The sequence below is a fragment of the Ostrea edulis genome, chromosome 5, assembly GCF_947568905.1.
Source record: "Ostrea edulis chromosome 5, xbOstEdul1.1, whole genome shotgun sequence".
Lineage (NCBI taxonomy): Eukaryota > Metazoa > Mollusca > Bivalvia > Ostreida > Ostreidae > Ostrea > Ostrea edulis.
In genome coordinates, this window is record NC_079168.1 from 54,240,604 (window position 1) to 54,260,023 (window position 19,420).

General features: G+C 35.8%; 1 protein-coding gene across 3 annotated transcripts; it reads right to left on the bottom strand.

Annotated features, from left to right (window-relative positions):
- Positions 1–8,384: 8,384 nt before the first annotated feature.
- Positions 8,385–19,339, bottom strand: LOC125652310 (uncharacterized). 3 transcript variants are annotated; one of them, XM_048881396.2, is made up of 5 exons: positions 18,528–19,339; positions 15,976–16,047; positions 15,062–15,176; positions 12,862–12,940; positions 8,385–8,555 (listed from the first exon to the last, which is right to left on the bottom strand). In XM_048881396.2, the coding sequence occupies exons 1-5, from the start codon at positions 18,831–18,833 to the stop codon at positions 8,477–8,479; spliced, it is 651 nt and encodes a 216-aa protein (XP_048737353.2). In that variant the 5' UTR covers positions 18,834–19,339; the 3' UTR covers positions 8,385–8,476. The 3 variants fall into 3 exon arrangements, with proteins under 3 accessions (XP_048737353.2, XP_056020820.1, XP_048737354.2); XM_056164845.1 differs by having other exon boundaries at positions 18,475–18,866; XM_048881397.2 differs by lacking the exon at positions 12,862–12,940 and having other exon boundaries at positions 18,528–18,869.
- Positions 19,340–19,420: the final 81 nt, after the last annotated feature.

The window sequence follows — 19,420 nt, forward strand, 5'->3', positions numbered from 1 at the left end:
ACGTGGTATCATCATCAGCAACAAACAGTACAGGGTGTTTCGAAATAACACCCATATTTAGACTGAAAGACCAATACATTGCAGTTTCAACTATAAAGATGGATACAGTGGATTTTTTAAATCTGAAATGTTGAATTTGTTGTGGCGGGCTCAATGGCCTCATGTGGTAGAGCACCAGTCATTTAGTTCTAGTTCTAGTTTCTATTTGGTAGCTGTGTACCTGCAGTTCTGTCTCCACTTTTATTAACTGGGCAATGGTAGAGCACGTACGACAATATCCAGAGATTTAGGGGACCCAGGTTATTTTTCTCCTTTAATTTCAAAAATAACTTTCTTGTGTGATATTTGCTTAATTACTGACAATATAGCTGTAATTAATTCTGTACGTGCATGTGACATACTTAATTGAAGGTTGCATATATGCAGACAAATGTCAGGATATCAGGGTATATGAAATTAATTTACCATTCAACAACCTAGGGGAGGCAATATCATTATATATCTGGACTACTAATACTAACAAGGCAGTAGCGGATTTAGAGCACCCCACCCCTTTTTCGCCACAAGTTTAGAAATAATTAATGGTACGACTTTCACCTGTCCCACCCCCCCCCCCTTTTTTTCGGAGATCCTGGATCTGCCACTGCAAGGCCTCATAGAAAATACATAACGTCATAATCAATAATGTCATAATTAGTAATGTGTAAGACCAATAGAATCCTTCATTAGTGCAAGTGTTGGGATAGGGAAATTCCACCAAGGGGACAAGATGCGCAGTATAGAACGAGGCTTTGCTGGGTCTCAGACAGGAATCTTGTTCCAGAGGTGGAATTTCTCTATCAAACACAAGTAAGTAATGAAGGATTATTTTTCTTACGTTTTATCCATAGTTTAGTGCATTATACATTCAACAAGACCTTCGAGAAAATTCAAAATCCTCATTTAAACTTCAATGCAAATTAAAACTAATTAGACAACCAAAAAGAGCATACCCAAAAATGGTTTACACTGTAAATGTAAACTAAAAAACCCAGGGTTGTCCACCTGCAAAAAGCTAATATCAAAATTTTATGGTCAGAGGTCAAGGTCACTGGAATCACTTGACCTTGATATATATGTAGGTCCTATCATACTCTTATCATTTCTGAAGATCCCATGTCACTATTAGTCTCCTTTTAAAGGTAATCACATTTTTATGTTCATGGTCAGAGGTTAAGTTCACTGGAATCTCATGACCTTGATACTTGTTTGTAGGACCTGTTATTCTCTTCTCATTTCCAAAGACCCTAGGACTCTATCATATTTGCCAAGCTTTATCTGTTGAATTTTAGAATTAACCCCCTCCCCCCTAGAGTTCTATGTTAGACCCCCATGCACACCTTGATCCACAAAAAATGTACCTTAACCCCCATCAATATGAAAACAAGAAACTTTTCTGCACAACTAGATACATTGGCCAATCATATCCTTGAATATCTACTAATTTTATTTACGGCTGGGTTACAGAGAACAGCTGCATGCAGACAGTTTCAGGTGCAAGAAAGAGGCGGAAGAAGAAGCGTATAAAAATAATAAGAACTGAGCAAAAATTAACTCAATTTTTAACCTTCTGACCCTAGATTCTCTTTACTACTAATAGGTGTAGTTTTTTACCTACAGATTATTATGAAGTTTGTTGGTTGAAAAATACTTAAGTTATACACTTATCAACACTTCGCCCAAGTCACATCCCTTGTCCGCCATCTCCCGGTTAAAATGTACTATTTCCCTATGTTGCAGCATTTATAACTGGTCTGTACTAGCTTTGACATTTGTCGAATATATTTTTCCACCAATGCAGTCAACTACAATAATGCCCCAGGGTGGGGCAACCCATAAACATGTATAAAAACTTAACAATTAATACAACGGTTTCAAGATACATTCAAGTTATTTATTTGAAGAACTCTCGTACAAAGTAAGGTGCGAAACAACTTGTTCACATGTGGGAGTGGGACGAATATTCATTACTGCATATATTAGTAAATGCATATACTTAGTATTTTTCTCATACGCTGTTTCATCACCTGAATTTAACTGATACACAAACTAAGTAAGTGATAAGTATTCAGGGAGTAATTCGATCAATACATGGAATTCTTATTATATCACGCAATTTCGTTGGTATCGTATCCAGCTAGGATATTAACTTCAAATAGGACATTGTTTTTACGTTTCTACTTTAGTTAAACATTTCTTTCAATAGTATTTTGTATTTCCTACATTTACATATTTAAAGAGAAGCCACTTTTAATACATTTTATCGGCTAATCCTCACTGAGTGACTGACTGTATAGGTTCACTCTGTCCCTCTTGGGCCCTCAAAGTTCTACTAAATGTACCTCCTACACAGGACAGCTCTTATCTCGAAACTGGCACATTAGCTATGATTCACAGTAGTAACCTCTCACATTGAAGGAAAACTTGATTTTTCACTGATTGACCTTTGGCTGACCCCACAAAGGCCTTAAGGAACGTAACTTGCGGCAAAGTGTTGATACGTGTATTGTGTCTCTTTAAAGTAAACATAAATTTTTATACAACTTGGATGGCTTAAAATGGGACCAGAATCCAGATCACCATATGTTAACAAGTCTCGCATATAACCATTGGTTCACAGAGTGAAAAGCAAAGTAATACTAACACCCATAATCCCCAATTCATTCATGACATTGACCTTCTGACCTATGAACCTGCAGGTGTCTTCCACTTAAAGGCATCCAATGGAGATCCGGGCGGTCCTTTGGATGTCAAGACCACAAAAACCGAGGTCTCGTGTCACAGCAGGTGTGGCACAATAAAAATCCCTCCCTGTTCAATGGTCAATAAGCGCTGAGCATAGGCCTAAATTTTGCAGCCCTTCACTGGCAATGGTGACGTCCCCATATGAGTGAAATATTTTCGAGAGGGACCTTAAACAATATATTCAATCAATCCACTTAATTAAAGGAAAGATCAAAAGTTCAATGTCTGGCATAAAACTAAATTTACAGTTTTCACCAAGACTCCACACCCCATAAAACTATAAACCAAGAATGTTGATCCAAATCGATTATCTGCAAGTACAAAATTTATAACAAGATATCTTTTAGAAACATATGCCCCCATGTAGCAATATTGAAAAGAATCAACTTCAAAATGTAATGATAGTGAAAAATATGGTTTATCATCTAGTCAGGGGAAACGCACTATAATAATAAGTTTGATCTCTTAAGATACTGAGCAGACATTTCAAAATAACCAGTCACTTGAGTTTTCACCCAGTGACTTGAAGACAGATGGACCATCTACTCTTTAGGGGGCACACCAGTGTACCAAATTTGACATTTGTCAAACAAAAGGTTCTCAAGACATTGAGCATACTATATCTTCGGCGTAATCATATGTCATTCGCTCCGCGGGGCGAATTAGTTTAACATATTGTTTGGTTTATACGTGTAACTGTTAACTATTGACTTTTTACAATCATGCTATTTATTCCGTTTATATAAGCAAAAATCATTCATTCACATTTACGGAATAAATGCTATAATTAAGTACATAGAACATGCTAATTCGCTCTGCAGAGCGTATAACATGATGATGCCCCAGAAGTTTGGTGACTGTCAAGCAAAGGCTGGTTCTCAAGATATTGAGCAAACAATATCTTACTACCATGGTAACAATCTATCTTTTGAAGGAATTTTATTCACTGGCCAGGTATAATAAAAAATTTGGTAAACTGTTTGATATTCAAAAGGTTTATATTTTCTATGAATAATCAATTTATCTAAACTACAAAAAGGTTGTCAAGGGCAATAACTCCTATGCTGGTATTTCTCATTGTATGTTTCTTATAGACATGTGATTTCCTTGACATCCACAAATAATTCATATATATATTGACCAGTGATTATGTATTCACCTGAGGATGGATGTAAAAAATCCAGAAAGCACTAGTGATCTAAATATATTTTGGAACTGCATATTTTCCTGCTTTTTTATTGAATTATCATATAATAATATATTATATATTCAAAGTCTACAAAGATGTCAATGAGGAACTCCAGCATATTTTTAATTTCAACTTAGAGTACTTTTGTGTGGAATCAGAGTTAAGTTTAACAAAGTAATTTTTGGAATGACTGATTACTAGATTACTATAGATAGGAATATTTCCGTTTTCTATTTTAAAATGTTAAAGAAGCAATTTAACTGTCTATGATGTCAAAAAGTCTAGTCTTTATTTTATCGGGAGGAATGGTCGTATAAAGTGTTGAATTAAGTCATACATTTTGATGTTGTTGATTTGAGAAAAACTTTTCGATTTCAAGTTTACTAAAAGTTCTTTAAAAATTTTTAGAATCCACATTTGATTCACACCACTTCTGGCATATGTAGTGGCACAGTTTGTTTGAAGTTTCTCCTTCACAGCTGTTAATATTTTTGTGAGGAGCAAAGATAGGGGCTTGGTAGAATATTTACTGGATCCATTAATGTATCTTTGTTTGTAAGGGTTTTTATGTAGTTTAGGAATCCAGTATAGGTACGGTAACTCATATTCATCTGACCCATTGATGGGGATATTAAATATGTCTAAAACTGATTAAGCATGGTTTTGAAAAATTTCATCTCTTGAAAGGGCAGTAGGAGTTTAAGTATGATTACCAAAAGTGGAATTAATGCCAAGTTCATTTAAAATACAATTGTAATAATGAGCTTTACAAACAAAGACAATGTTGTTACAAACTTTGTCGATCAGCTGGAACCAAAACATATTCCTCATGTAACCTATCTAATTGTTTTATCACTTCTGGTTTACTAAATGTAGAAGGATAGATGGTACATACTTTTGTTTTGATGTGTCTAATGTGGGATTTTAATATTCTTCTTACACTTTTAATCCATTCTGATCAAGTTGTTCTTTTTCATATTTAGCCCATTGTCTGGCATAATCTTCAACAGAATTCATATTTTATAGAGATGAAGTTCTGTCGCCAATTGAAAAGACCAAGGTTCTCTGTATTTAGGACCTTTTAGAATAAGTGATTTGAGGTCTATCAACATCACCTGTAAGGACATGTCCAGTTGGACTATAGTTGAAAGAAGACGAAGAACAAGAACTTGCGTATAAGATGGTCTATATCTAGGCACTACAAAGTATGTTTATAATTTAAAAGTTTGGATGCAATAGTAAAAGTACATGTATATTTGTAGGAAATACAGGGGTGTAGACTTGAACTTGAAATAAGTTGGAATACAAGACTGAACTCTTTATAACAAAGAATGTTGCTTATGTTGACAGCATCTATTCCTTTGTTAGTAAATTTGAGCTTAAGGAACTGGCGGTATGATTCGAAAGGAATATCATCCATGACCCGCGGTGGTTTAAAGAGCCTGTGATTGGCAACATCCATAATCACAGAGTTCAGTCTATATTCGGGTGTTTAAAAATCCAAGTATAGACTAACTGCGGCTTCTTCAAATAACACATGTAAAACTCTCAATGGAGCAGAGTAAAGTTTTGTGCGAATATCATGTGGACCCATTAATTGTTTGCTGACGTAAAGTATAAAAGTGAATCAAACGTGACATCATTTATACTTGGTCTTTATATATGAACGATGTCCATGATTTGGAAAGAGTGCCTGATCACATTCACGTTATTAAAGTATGAAAGCCCTACTTTAAATAGTTCCAGTTATACATGTACTAAATAGCCTTATAATTATAATTTCTTAAAGTAGGTAAAACTCAAAGTTCAAGGTCAAAGGACTTTTCTGGCCCTGTGTTTCTTGATATATCTTAAATAGCTTTAATAGCTCAAGAAATATTTTTAAAGATATTTCCATATATCTCAGCATAAAACTTTGACCCCCTATTGTAACCCCCACCCTAACCCAGGTGCCATGATTTTAACAAACTAGTGAATCTCCACTATGTCAGGAAGCTTTTATGAAAATTTCAACTCTTCTGGCCCAGCGGTTCTTGAGAAAAAGATTTTTAAAGATTCTCTCAATTTATTCACATGTAAAACTTTGATCCTCTGTTGTAGCCAAACCCTACCCCCTGGGGCTATGATTTCATTAATTTGTCTGGCACAGTGGTTCTTGACTCCTGCATTCCCGGGAACTTAGGGGCGGGGCAAAAATTGTCCAATTTTCAAAAATCTTCTCTACAACCGCTTGTGTGTAAGAAAAACTAAATACATAGTGATGTAGATGATTGATTGAATCTTGCTCAACGTCTCGCTCGAGAATTTTTCACTCATATGGAGACCGGTGAAGGCTTCAAATTTAGGCCAATGCTCAGCGCTTATGGCCGTTGAGCAGTGAGGGTTCTTTAGCATGCCACACCTACTGTGACACAGGTCATCCGTTTTTAAGGTAATCTCCGAGGACCCGTGACATTCACAACCGGTGCTGAGCGTTTGGCGATAGTGATGTAGAGCAGGAAGGCCACTACCAAAATTGTAAATTTCATGATCCCAGAGCATGCAGGGCCAAATTTAGTATATAGTGTTTATGTGTAAAACTTTAATGCTATTGATACTAAATTAAAACTAAATGGATATTTAGAAAGAGCAGGTAGTCCTTTACAAAAATTTTAAATTTGATGATTCCAGGGGTTGGGATTTTGGTATCAGGGTGGGGCCAAAATGGTCATTTATGTGAACAATAGAAATTTTTAACTTCTTGATAACTACCGTTCCAATTCTTTTTTTTTCAAAGAAGTAGACCGTTTCTAAAGTCATTTGGCCCAAAATGTTGATAACTTCCCTTGGATCTCAAACCCTGACATTGAAATAAGGAATGGATTAGCAAACGCAAAATCCGCTCAGTTTGATCAGCAAAATGATTTGTGTCACATATGTCGAGAGCTAGAAGTTGATATAAAATTGCAGAAATGCCATTTTCAATGAAAATATCCACAAATTCAGGTGGTTTTCCTTTCAGAAAACATACAGCGCATGCATCGAGCAAATTCATATTCAAGTATGTTTTTCATCTTAAAATTATACACAATATTTTCATTTTGCTCGACAAATGCGCACAGCTTTTGCTGAGCAATAATATGTATGACATTTGACAGTATTTAGGCTTATTTTGAAAAAAAGGCGGGAAATGTCTTATTCATGATGTCATAATGCCATCCAATTAGGAATACCATAATGAATTTGTTGACATGGTATACATGGCATATATTTTACTTTCTTAAAACGCTGATTAAGGTTAATTCCAGACACATTTTATAGAGAGAAATTTTTTGGGCCTTTTCATGTATACAATCGTACTTTGTTCTTTAGTGAAAGCATCTTTGGGACAAGGAGGACATAAATTGTAAACTTCAGGATTCCTGCACCCTTGAGGCCTTAGGAGTGGGGCAAAAACTGCCAAAAATTTACCACTTTTCAAAAAAATCTTCTATACACCTGCATATCTTTAAGAAAAACTAAACGCATAGTGATATACAGAGCAAGAAGGCCTTTACCGAAATTGTAACTTTCAGGATCCCCAGGGTAGAGGTTCTGACTTGGTGGGGCCAAACTTGGTATATATAGTGTATATGTGCAAAACATATATAAATGATATCTGCTTTAATGCTATTGAAACTAAATGGATATTTAGAAGGAGTAAGTAGTCATTTACCAAAATTGTAAATTCCGTGATCCTAAGGGCGAACACCGTAGTGCCAAAAACATAAGTTACTAATTTAAATTTCTGGTGTTTGGTATCAGAGACAAAACAAAAAATCCACAAAACTGTCATTTCCTTTACCGTATGTACATGTAGATATTTACTTAGCAAGATTTTTTTGAGTCATTATATCAACCGACCGCTAGAAATGATAAAAAAAATTGATGTATATTTAAAAAAATAATTACAATTTATGCACCAATCTCCAGACATGTAAAATTGTGAAAATGCAAGGTTGAACAGATCAATTGTGACATTCAGGAAAGAAGTAATTTATACCTATTAACAACACCTTTTATGAATCTCAGAATTTAGGTTAGATATTCAGAACAGGAGATTTTTTTCTAGATTTCATAGCGCTTGGGACTAGTGATACTTTTAACTAGTACTCAGGTGATCGATAAGACCTGGGGGCCTCTTGTTAAATGACCTCACCCTATTTTTGCATATTTGTGATAATGTCCCCTTTCAAGGGAGCATGGACCTTCATTTGAACATTTGAACAAACGTGAATCTCTTTCACCTTAGGGATGATTTGTGCAAAGTTTTGTTGAAATTGGCCTGTTGGTTCTGGAGAAGATTTTTTAAATTTGTCAGTGTGTTTTCGCCATTATCACCACCTAGTGGCTAGTTGACAGCTATGACTCAAATATAATTGTAAAGGCAAAGTAGTTCAATGCTATTTATTGTTTGTGTTAAAACACCATAACAATTATTTATGATACATAAGTATCAATATTCATCACAATAATGTTAATAGCTCAAAAATCAACTCGTATGATTGTAATGTTTGTAATTATCCAGTCCTGGTCTTTCCCACCGACAAAATATCTCTGAAATCTGGAAAAAAAAAATGTATAAAGTAACTGTAATTCATTCTGAAGGTACAATGTTTTACATAAACAAGAGGCCCATGGGCCACATCGCTCACCTGAGTCACCTTAGCCCTGCCATTGTTCAGCTATTGTGATTTGAACCTGGCCCAGTGGTTCTTGAGAAGATTTTCAAATGACAACCCCCTATTTTTGCATTTTCGTGATTATCTCCCCTTTGAGAAGGGTGTTGCCCTTCATTTTAACAAACTTGAATCCCCTCCAACAACCAAGAATGCTTTTTGCCAAGCTTGATTGAAATTAGCCCAGCAGTTCTGGAGAAGCTGAAAATGTGAGAAGTTTTTTTATTATTATTATTATGTTTATTCAGGCGAAGCATCAGATAAATTACAAATCTTAATCATACATTGTAAAATACATTAATAATGTCAATTAGGGATTACAAATGAATTTTTGGCACATTGCTATCATATGTACACAATAGCACTCCAGATATTATCACATTTATAGCCACCAACAACATCATTATAAAACAAGAGGCCCATGGGCCACATCGCTCACCTGAGTCACCTTGGCCCATATCAGAAGACTTTCCATATATATTTGCATGTAAAACCTTAGTCCCTATTATGGCCCAAACTACCCTTTGCAAACTTGAATCTGCACTATGTCAGAAAGTTTTCTTGTAAATATCAGCTTTTCTGACTCAGTGGTTATTGAGAAAAAGATTTTAACTATATATTTGTATGTAAAACTTTGATCCCCCTTGTGGCCCCATCCTACCCCCGGGGGCCATGATTTGAACAAACTTGAATCTGCACTATGTCAGAAAGTTTTCATGTAAAAATCAGCTTTTCTGGCTCAGTGGTTCTTGAGAAGAAGATTTTTCCTATATATTTGTATGTAAAACTTTGATCCCCCCTTGTGGCCCCATCCTACCCCCGGGGGCCATAATTTGAACAAACTTGAATCTGCACTATGTCAGAAAGTTTTCATGTAAAAATCAGCTTTTCTGGCTCAGTGGTTCTTGAGAAGAAGATTTTTAAATGACCCCACCCTATTTTTGCATTTTTGTGATTATCTCCCCTTTGAAAGGGACATGGCCCTTCATTTGAACAAACTTGAAAGCCCTTCACCCAAGGATGCTTTTGGCCATGTTTGGTTGAAATTGGCCCAGTGGTTCATGAGAAGAAGATGAAAATGTGACAAGAGGCCCAGGGGCCTTATAGGTCACCTGAGTATCATGTAACAACCTTCCAATGTTTGAATTAGGTTTGTGTTTAAATATAAGAATTTTACTTTTGGATGGAAGAAACATTGAATAGCTATGTGGTCAGCCCCGCCTTTGCACCAGAACCCCTGACCCAGGGGGCCATAAATTTCAGTTTTGAAAGAAGCATCCTTGATCATCATTATCATACTATTAGTTTGTCTACTTAATACCCAGCAGCAGAGGAGAAGATTTTCAAAGAAATAAAATGCATTTTCACTATATGATCAGTAGGGCCCCACCCTAATACCAGAACCCCTGACCCAGGGGCCATGAATTTCACAATTTTGAAAGAGGCATCCTTGCTCATCATAACCATGCTATTGGTTTGTCTACTTAATACCCAAGGACAGAGAAGAAGATTTTCAAAGAAATAATGCATTTTCACTATATGACTTATAGAGCCCCACCCTAGCACCAGAACCCCTGATCCAGGGGCCATGAATTTCACAATTTTTAACAAGAGGTACTGTGAGCAATGCTCACTAAGAATACCCCCCGCTTACCCCAATCTCCCAAAGGGTGTTGGTAATAGGTATAAACTACCTCTTTTCTGAGTGTTGCTACTTCAATGTCCAGTGCACGTGACCTTTGACCTTTTGACCCCAAAATTGATAGGGATCATCTTCATCCATTGGGTAGTCCATATATATGATATGGTGACTGTAGGTGGAAAGGATAACGCTTTAGAGCCCGGAAACCATATTGCTACTTCAATGTCCAGTGCGTGTGACCTTTGACCTTTTGACCCCAAAATTGATAGGGATCATCTTCATCCTATGGGTAGTCCATAAGTATGATATGGTGACTGTAGGTGGAAAGGATAACACTTTAGAGCCCGGAAACCATATTGCTACTTCGATGTCCAGTGTGCTTGACCTTTTGAACCCAAAATCGATAGGGAACATCTTCATCCCATGGGTAGTCCATATATATGATATGGTGATGGTAGGTGGAAAGGATAATGCTTTAGAGCCCGGAAACCATTGCGTCTACAGACGGACGGACGGACAGACAGACGGACAACCCGATTCCAGTATACCCCCCCACAACTTGTTGCGGGGGGTATAAAGAGGCATCCTTGCTCATCATTACCATGCTATTAGTTTGTCTACTTAATACCCAGAGACAGAGAAGATTTTCAAAGAATTTCTACATTTTCACTGTATGACCAATAGAGCCCCACCCTAACACAAGAACCCCTGCCCCAGGGGCCATGAATTTCACAATTTTGGTAGAGGGCTCAAGGCTCATTATAATTATGCCCACAGTTTGGCTTCTTGATGTCTAGGAGTAAAGAAGAAGATTTTTTAAAATTACACTCATTTTGATGGTTTTTGCCCCACCCCTCAGGCCCCAGGGGGGCAGGGACCACGAATTTCACAATTTTTGTTCCCCTCCACCCACAGATGCTATATGCCAAAATTGGTTGAAATTGGTTCAGGGGTTTCAGAGAAGAAGCTGAAAATGTTCAAATGTTAACGCACGACGACGGACAAAAACAGATAGCAATAGGTCACCTGAATGAATTCAGGTGACCTAAAAAGTTTACAGACAGACAGACGGACGCCGGACAAAATGTGATCAGAAAAGCTCACCTGAACCTTCGGTTCAGGTGAGTTAAAAATACATGCTTATCACAGTATCAGGTCTTATCACAGACAATATAAATTATATTCTTTAAATAAATCTTTGCCTAGGATAACCTATGAAAGTTTACAGATAGACAACGGAAAATGGGTGGTCAGAAAAGCTCACTTCAGCTAAAAACTGAAAAATCTTTCTCATTTTTCAGAACAGTAAAGACACAATATTTCAAGATATATGCAAGCAATACCAAGTAGTGTAGAGTGGCAATATCAAGTAGTATAAAGTGCCCCAGCTTCCAACATTCATGCTAAATGATAACTAGGAAACCCCAAATAACTTATAGCTTCATTCTGGAGGGAGATAAAGTGTAGGTCTGAGACTTAGTTCTACTTACAAGAATAACCAACAGAATTTACTTGAAACCAACATTAAATTTCTATGGCAATCCTTTAGTGAAAAGAAACTGAAACAGCTACTATAGATCTAGTGCTTGTGGTGTTTACCATGGTGTTTTATTTGCTTGCATGGTTTCATATCACTACATTTTCAAATGAATAGATGTGTGTAGATTTTCATGCCAAATTTGATACCATTAAGGCTAGGACTATTTTTCAGGGTAGGGAATAAAAAAAAATCCTTGAGTCTTGGTTTCAAATGAGCTAAAATGTCCTATCTGATCACAAATCATGGCTGCCCCTGTTGCAATAGTGATCTCTCCAAAATGTAGCATGCTTTACAGGACAATAGATGCCTGTTTTAAGTTTGAACTGATGACATCTTTTCAAAATGTAGCATGCTTTACAGAACGATAGATGTCTGTTTTAAGTTTGAACTGATGACATGCACCCACTCTGGAAAAATATTCAAAAATAAAATTCAGTTAGGGCCAATAGCTCTCCATCTTCCTAAGTCAAGGGTTTCTAATCCGCTCCACTCCACCTTGACTTGGGAAGATGTTAGCTCCCATGCCTCTAGGACAACAATGTGAGGAAGCAAGAACACAAGAGAGGGAATCCTAAGTTATAGTACTTGTGCCTCATCCCAATTGTTCATCTGAAGTTCAATATAATATTAATCAAATCAAAACAAGCATAGGGGAGAGAATGGTGGTTGATGATGTATTCTCACTTCCTGGCTCTCGCATTCTCTCTACCTACATGAATAAGAGAGCAAGAGAGAATGGCCCAGAGAGCAAAAAAGTAAGAGAGCAAGAACATGTTCTCACATTGCATTCTTATTCCTTTGTCACCCTAAAGGTGAAAGAGAGACAGAATCTGGTGGCCCCAAAAGAACACCATCCTACTAGATGCTAGGTAGACAAAGCATTTCAAAGGACTAACTTCTGCTCAGAATAAACCAAAAGCTATGATAAGTCATAGTTTACAGCAGATTTGTTTGCTGACGTGATGTAAAAATCTATGATACAGAAATGTATTTTATCAAGAGAACTTACTGATAGTAGTGTATAATACGAAACTCATTCCAACCACATAACAGCAGGGTGTCTAAAGACAGCTTTGAAGTTCCTGATTCTAAAAAACAAAACAAAAAATCTTTAATAGGCCTATGGGCCACATCACTCACATGGGCAGTTTATTTATTTTTTTTACCTTCACAAAATATACATAATCTAAACTTTTATCTCATTTTATTACTGTTAGTATTGGCCTCATAAGATTTTTGAAAATTCTCCAAAGGAAAATTTTCCTTCTTGTATTTAGGCCTTGTTGTGGCTTCATCCTTACTCCTCCAGAGGTATACTTCAGATATCATACTCTTTAATATACACTACTTCTGAATTTAATCAAACATATACCAAATAGGATGCAGATCTCAAAAAATATTTTTCATATTATTCTTTTATATTTCTTTTGTAAAAATTCCAATCCATATTGTGGCACCACTCTGTCCCCATATGAAATATCAGTAGTTTAAATTTTGAAACTATATTACAAGATGATGTCTGCAGAATCCTTGTGGTTTTTGAAAAATAGATATTTGATAAATTTTCAAATGCATTTCTTTGATAACTGTGGCCCCACAGCTTGAGCAAAATTGAATCTACACCACTTGAAAATGCTTGCATATTAATTTGTCAAAGTGCAGTCATGTGGTTCTAGAGAAGAATTTTTTCCTTTAATCCCTATTGTTGGCCCTCCTCTGGTCCTAGGGTCATAGTTTTAACAAATTTCTAAACTATATGACATGAGGATGGTTGCACATTAATTCAACAATATTGTACACCCTTATTTTAGCCTCAGGGGTAATGGTTTGAAGACATTTTATGTTAGAAAAAAGAATGTTCGAACATGGCCCTCAGATTCAGGGTTTGAACAAATATGAATCTACATGCTGATATATCAATTGCTCCCTTGTGGCTCTTGAAACTTGTCAATGGATCTTCATTACATTACACAACTTTTACGCAAGTGGTCTTTTATTCCCCCCCCCCCCTTTCACTTCTTAAATGGTCTTACTTATCTCCCTTATAATGGTGCTGCATTGTACTTTAAATATTTAACAAACTTGAATTTCCTAAGAATGATATGCCAACTTTGAATGAAAGTGGTATTGTAGTTCTTAAGAAGAAGTAGAACAAAGCTACAAAAGGCAGAAAACTTTGTTCAGAAAATATTAACTTTAGCATTCTGATTTCAGCTCAAGTGAGGTAAATCAGAAATTATTGTCTATACACATGTGTATCCTATAATACAACATGAGCTACATTCTATTTTACCCCATTTTAGTATCACTTTATATCACATCATCATTCACCCACAGAACGGTACTCTTACAAGAACACTTTTAGAATCCTTCCCCTTTATAGAGACTTATTGTAACCTAGATATTACTGGTTTTTAATGTGGCACTGATACACTATTCCAACATATATGCACATGTTGTCAGTTTAGAATCTAAGTCGATGTAGATTCACATTTTTCTCCTTATCAACCCAAATGCAGCTGAAATATTGGTATTTCTCATATTCTTGTTATTTGCTCAGCTATTCAAATTTCCTTATTCTGCTAATATATTTTTTTTCCAAAAATGTATTTCTGCAATACATTTCACAGATTTTGTAGACCTGATGCTCAAAAACACATAATATATGTAGATCCAGAGGGGGTGGGGACCTTAAATAAGGCCATTTTTGTACATTAATTGTTATGTTTAGTTGTGAAATACATAATTTTTGTACCAGTCCATGTTGAATCTCCATGGAATAAAATTATCAGGGTCACACACCCTTGGGAAAATTTCAGGATTCACATATATGCAAAACTTCTATTTTGGATTGATTTAAAATATTTACGTCTTTGTTAACATACCTCCTTCATGTGAAATGAATGCATATTCAAATATCAATTATTCACGGTGCCCAAGTCTAAGAGGGGATCAAAATACAGATTTTTATTTCCAAATTGAAATGCATAAGGGAATAGTGTACAAGCATATACAGATACAGGCCACCTCTAAAAGTATTCATTTATTTCATCACAGGTCAACAACACCCCCACCTACCTAAGTCCAGATTAGTCCCCAACTAAAAGGGAAAAATTGCATAAACAGTTGTTAATTTTTTTTATGCATCATTCATTCTGTTGCTGCACCTAATTGGGGGTTTTGGGGAATATATAATTCTAGTCACTTACCTGTATTTTCTATTTCCTTAAATGAATGCCAATCAAACTTTCTGACAGCTGGATCTTCTGAAATTGGATATATCCAAGAGGTTGTTGCCAATTTGCCTTCAAGATGATTTAGAACCTATAGAAATATACATACATTGGCTGTTTATCTCTAATCACATTTAAAGTGATGAATCTTCTTCAAAACCATTAGAGATATATTTAAGATAGTCTGTTGGTTTAGTACACAACTTATCTGGGGTAGTAGTTGAAAAATTTTGTGGACAACAAAACAAGTGGCTGACAAACTTTGATCGACATACTATGCAAGTAAGCAAGTAATGTAAAATTACCAATATTTGTGGGGAATAAATTTCCTTGGTACGGACATACCCATTCATAGAAAGGAGGAGGGGGGGGGGGGGGGGGGCAGAAAAGGGGATCCACCTCTCCTGCTCCCACCTCCTCACTTCCATTCCCTTCTTTCTCACTTTACTCTATTCTCTTCCCTCTCACCCCATTCCTTGTCTCCACTCTTACCCTGACCACTCTCTCCCCACTGTTAATTCAAATCCTTCATCATATGGAGAAAGTGATCTACCCCACAAATAATTTGGCAAAATTAGAGTTGATGCACTATTTGGCATCAACATAATTTGGCACTTCTATGTAGAATCATGAATAAATAAGAGAATTAAATTTCAGATTCTAATGCATACATGAATAACACACTCACTTCACAGCTAGTAAAATTTGAATCCCACTAAAATAATTACAGTACTCCCATGTTTTACTCCGACTCTAAACTCAATAACTACATGTACATCGGTTATAATTTTCTCAAGAGACAAGTTCTTGTACATATGCTTGTATCACTTTAATATGTATACTACTTAATTTAATAGTTTTAGTAAAACTGCATTTAATCAATACATTACCTCACTATCAATCATTCCCTGAAGTTTATCAAACTGCTTCTTTGTAATCATATCTGAAACAATTGACATGGCCTGCAACCAAAAAATGGAAATGAGTTTCAGTCAAATTTTAAAAATAGCATAATATACATTCTTTCATATACATTGTAATAGCAAAATCATCCATTGTCAGAGGTCCTACATTCATTACAGTTCTAAAGTTGCACAAAATCATACATTGTTTGAGGTCCTACATTCATTACAGTTCTAGAGTCACACACAATCATACATTGTTTGAGGTCCTACATTCATTACAGTTCTAGAGTTGCACACAATCATGCATTGTCAGAGGTCCTACATTCATTACAGTTCTTGAGTTGCACACAATCATACATTGTTTGAGGTCCTACATTCATTACAGTTCTAGAGCTGCACACAATCATACATTGTTTGAGGTCCTACATTCATTACAGTTCTAGAGTTGCACACAATCATGCATTGTCAGAGGTCCTACATTCATTACAGTTCTAGAGTTGCACACAATCATACATTGTTTGAGGTCCTACATTCATTACAGTTCTAGAGCTGCACACAATCATACATTGTTTGAGGTCCTACATTCATTACAGTTCTAGAGTTGCACACAATCATACATTGTCAGAGGTCCTACATTCATTACAGTTCTAGAGTCACACACAATCATACATTGTCAGAGGTCCTACATTCATTACAGTTCTAGAGTCATACACAATCATACATTGTCAGAGGTCCTACATTCATTACAGTTCTAGAGTCACACACAATCATACATTGTCAGAGGTCCTACATTCATTACAGTTCTAGAGTCACACACAATCATACATTGTCAGAGGTCCTACATTCATTGCAGTTCTAGAGTCATACACAATCACTAAAGAACAGTATTTTACAAATTATATTTCAACCGACTTAAGATATATGAGCACTATCACCAATTTGTTTTACAATCTGTCTCTGTTATTCCCATGACAAGAATTGGTATTCAAATACTAATTAGTCACAGTATTACTTTTAAAAATCAAAAACCATAATGCTGTTGAATAATGCAACATATCTTTTAAAGATATCGTATGCAAATCAAAGCATATCAAGTTAATGCAACCTGCACAATATTCTTTGGGTAACAACTCATAAATGTTCGAGGATATACAATGTACATCATTACACTAGAAATTCAAAGTTTAAACTTTATCTATTTTATAACAATTAGCAAACATATTCCACAACTTATATTAATGCTTCTTGTCAGCTCAGATATTTGCATGAAAGGGTCATTGATGTGGGAGGAAACCAGAGTACCCAGATGAAACCCTGGTGTCCAAGTAGGAAACCACATCAACCTATCGCATACAACCACTGCCGTTCCTTAGGATTGAACTTTGGTCGCAGCAGCGAGAAGCAAGTCTGTTCAGTACTACACTACCTGGACAACTAGAAGCACAACACATGAATGCTCCATAACATACACAAAGATTGTCTCATAGATCAAGTAATTAAATATATCAACTTTGAAGTTCAAGTAATGTATTATCAAAAGACTAGCTATGCTGCACTTGCCCCATTGACATCCTCAAAATATTAACAAGTCTGAAGAATTGATTCATAATCAAACCTACCAAAACCCCTTTAGTCAACTTTTTTTCTTTAGCTTAAATAGTAAATACCAAGATGCCCCATGAATGCTCAAGAGGTCATTTCCATTGAGGTACTTACTATGGAATTGTAGAGGTTTGTGTGAGGGAGTGTGTGAAGAAGTACCAGGAGAAAACCCATGTGTCTACCACACCCTCTTAAAACCACTGCTTTATGTAAATTAAACCTAAATCACAGAGGTGGGAAGTGAGCATGATACCCAGACACTGGGGGACCCTCACTACATGAACTTTAACCTAAGCTATATAGATTTAAAACCTCTTCAATAGATTAACTTAGCTATTCTAATATTACACTTGTTATAATGGTACTCATAAATATGCATTTATCCAGACTAAACTAAAAGCCATATTTTAGTGATAGAATGAATCATCACCTTTCACTATTCTAGGCAAACTGCCTTCAGAATTTTTTCTCAGTGTGTAGATCTATTAAGAGGAGCAGAAAGTGGTAAAAGATGGTTTGAGACTACATTCAGCAATGGTCTTGTTTATTAGCTGTTACATTAATAATGACCAAGATGGTCAATAAAATCTTACAATATTAAGTGATCATACTTGTAAATGTCTCAACACACATACAGAGACATTGTAATTTATTACTGAGAAGCATCGAATAGATACAGTTTCATGGACATACTATTTGGATATAGGTCAATAGAAAAAACAGATAACAAGTCTATCATCAAGAGGCCACTTTTTCTTAGGTTATAACTTATATTCATAACAAAAAAGCTACGTCAGGCTATGATGAATAGCTTGATGAATAATGAAGTCCTAATATGTTTTTCAAAGTTATATTGCTAATTAAGTTATTATTGTGCTGGACCTCATATTTTAGAAGTAAATCAGGAAGTCCTTTGAAGGAAAATGAATATGCACCTCTTCACATCCTTTAAGAGCATCTCTAAACTTAAAGCTAGGGTGTTGAAAAAAGAAAACAAATGCTCTTAGTCGTCCTTTTATATATTCCCCCAGCATAGGGCTTCTGAATTTTTCAGTTGGATCACACAATATATGACGGACTGTGAAACATCTGGAGGTTGTGTAAAACGTTGAGCATCGGTTGTGAGTAAAGTCACTTTCGTCATGATTAAATGTTTTTTGTAGCAGGCCTCTGTACTGCAAGGAACTCCTGTTGCATAAACTTGACAGAGCGAAAGGCCTCGCAACCTTCTTCAGTATCATATTTTGTCCGTTGAATTCCGAACTCGATGTTATTTTATAACAATTTGATCCCGATAAAAAATAGCTATAGGGGGGGGGGGGGGGGGGCTAGAAAAATAAAATATATAATAATTATTTAATTTTTTTATTTATTAAATAATAGATATTTCCATTTCAAATCTATAAAACAATTTACCACTCTGGTGAAATGAAAGAAAAATGTTTGAATGAAGAACATCCTTAGCGTAGTAGATCTATTTCAAAATTTCTTTTGACAAAATTTTTGATCAAGCCAATCTTACTGTTAGAATATCCCTTAACTTTCTATACCGTTAACGCGTTTAAAGGCAAATTAAATACTACTAGTCTATGCATGTAGTTGCCTGAATACATGAAGAATGATTAGGAAGCGATAATCAAGGACTACACATATAGGGCTTTTTGTGGACTCGGAGAGTTGCAGTTTCAACATCTTCAGCTTCAAATACGTGGTCGCCTGCTACATCTCTTACGATTGATGACGTCATAAATTGACGATGACGCGCTGTAATATATCTAACATTCTTTTGAAATATTCTAGATTATGGCCAAAACTGCAATAAAATGAA

Excerpts from the sequence above, each read along its gene's own strand:
- LOC125652310 (XM_048881396.2), bottom strand. The coding sequence starts at position 18,833 with ATGATACTGAAGAAGGTTGCGAGGCCTTTCGCTCTGTCAAGTTTATGC. Across the intron at positions 15,177-15,975 it reads AGGGAATGATTGATAGTGAG|GTTCTAAATCATCTTGAAGG; the intron begins GTAATGTATTGA and ends ATATTTCTATAG. Across the intron at positions 8,556-12,861 it reads CGTATTATACACTACTATCA|ATTTCAGAGATATTTTGTCG; the intron begins GTAAGTTCTCTT and ends TTTTTTTTCCAG.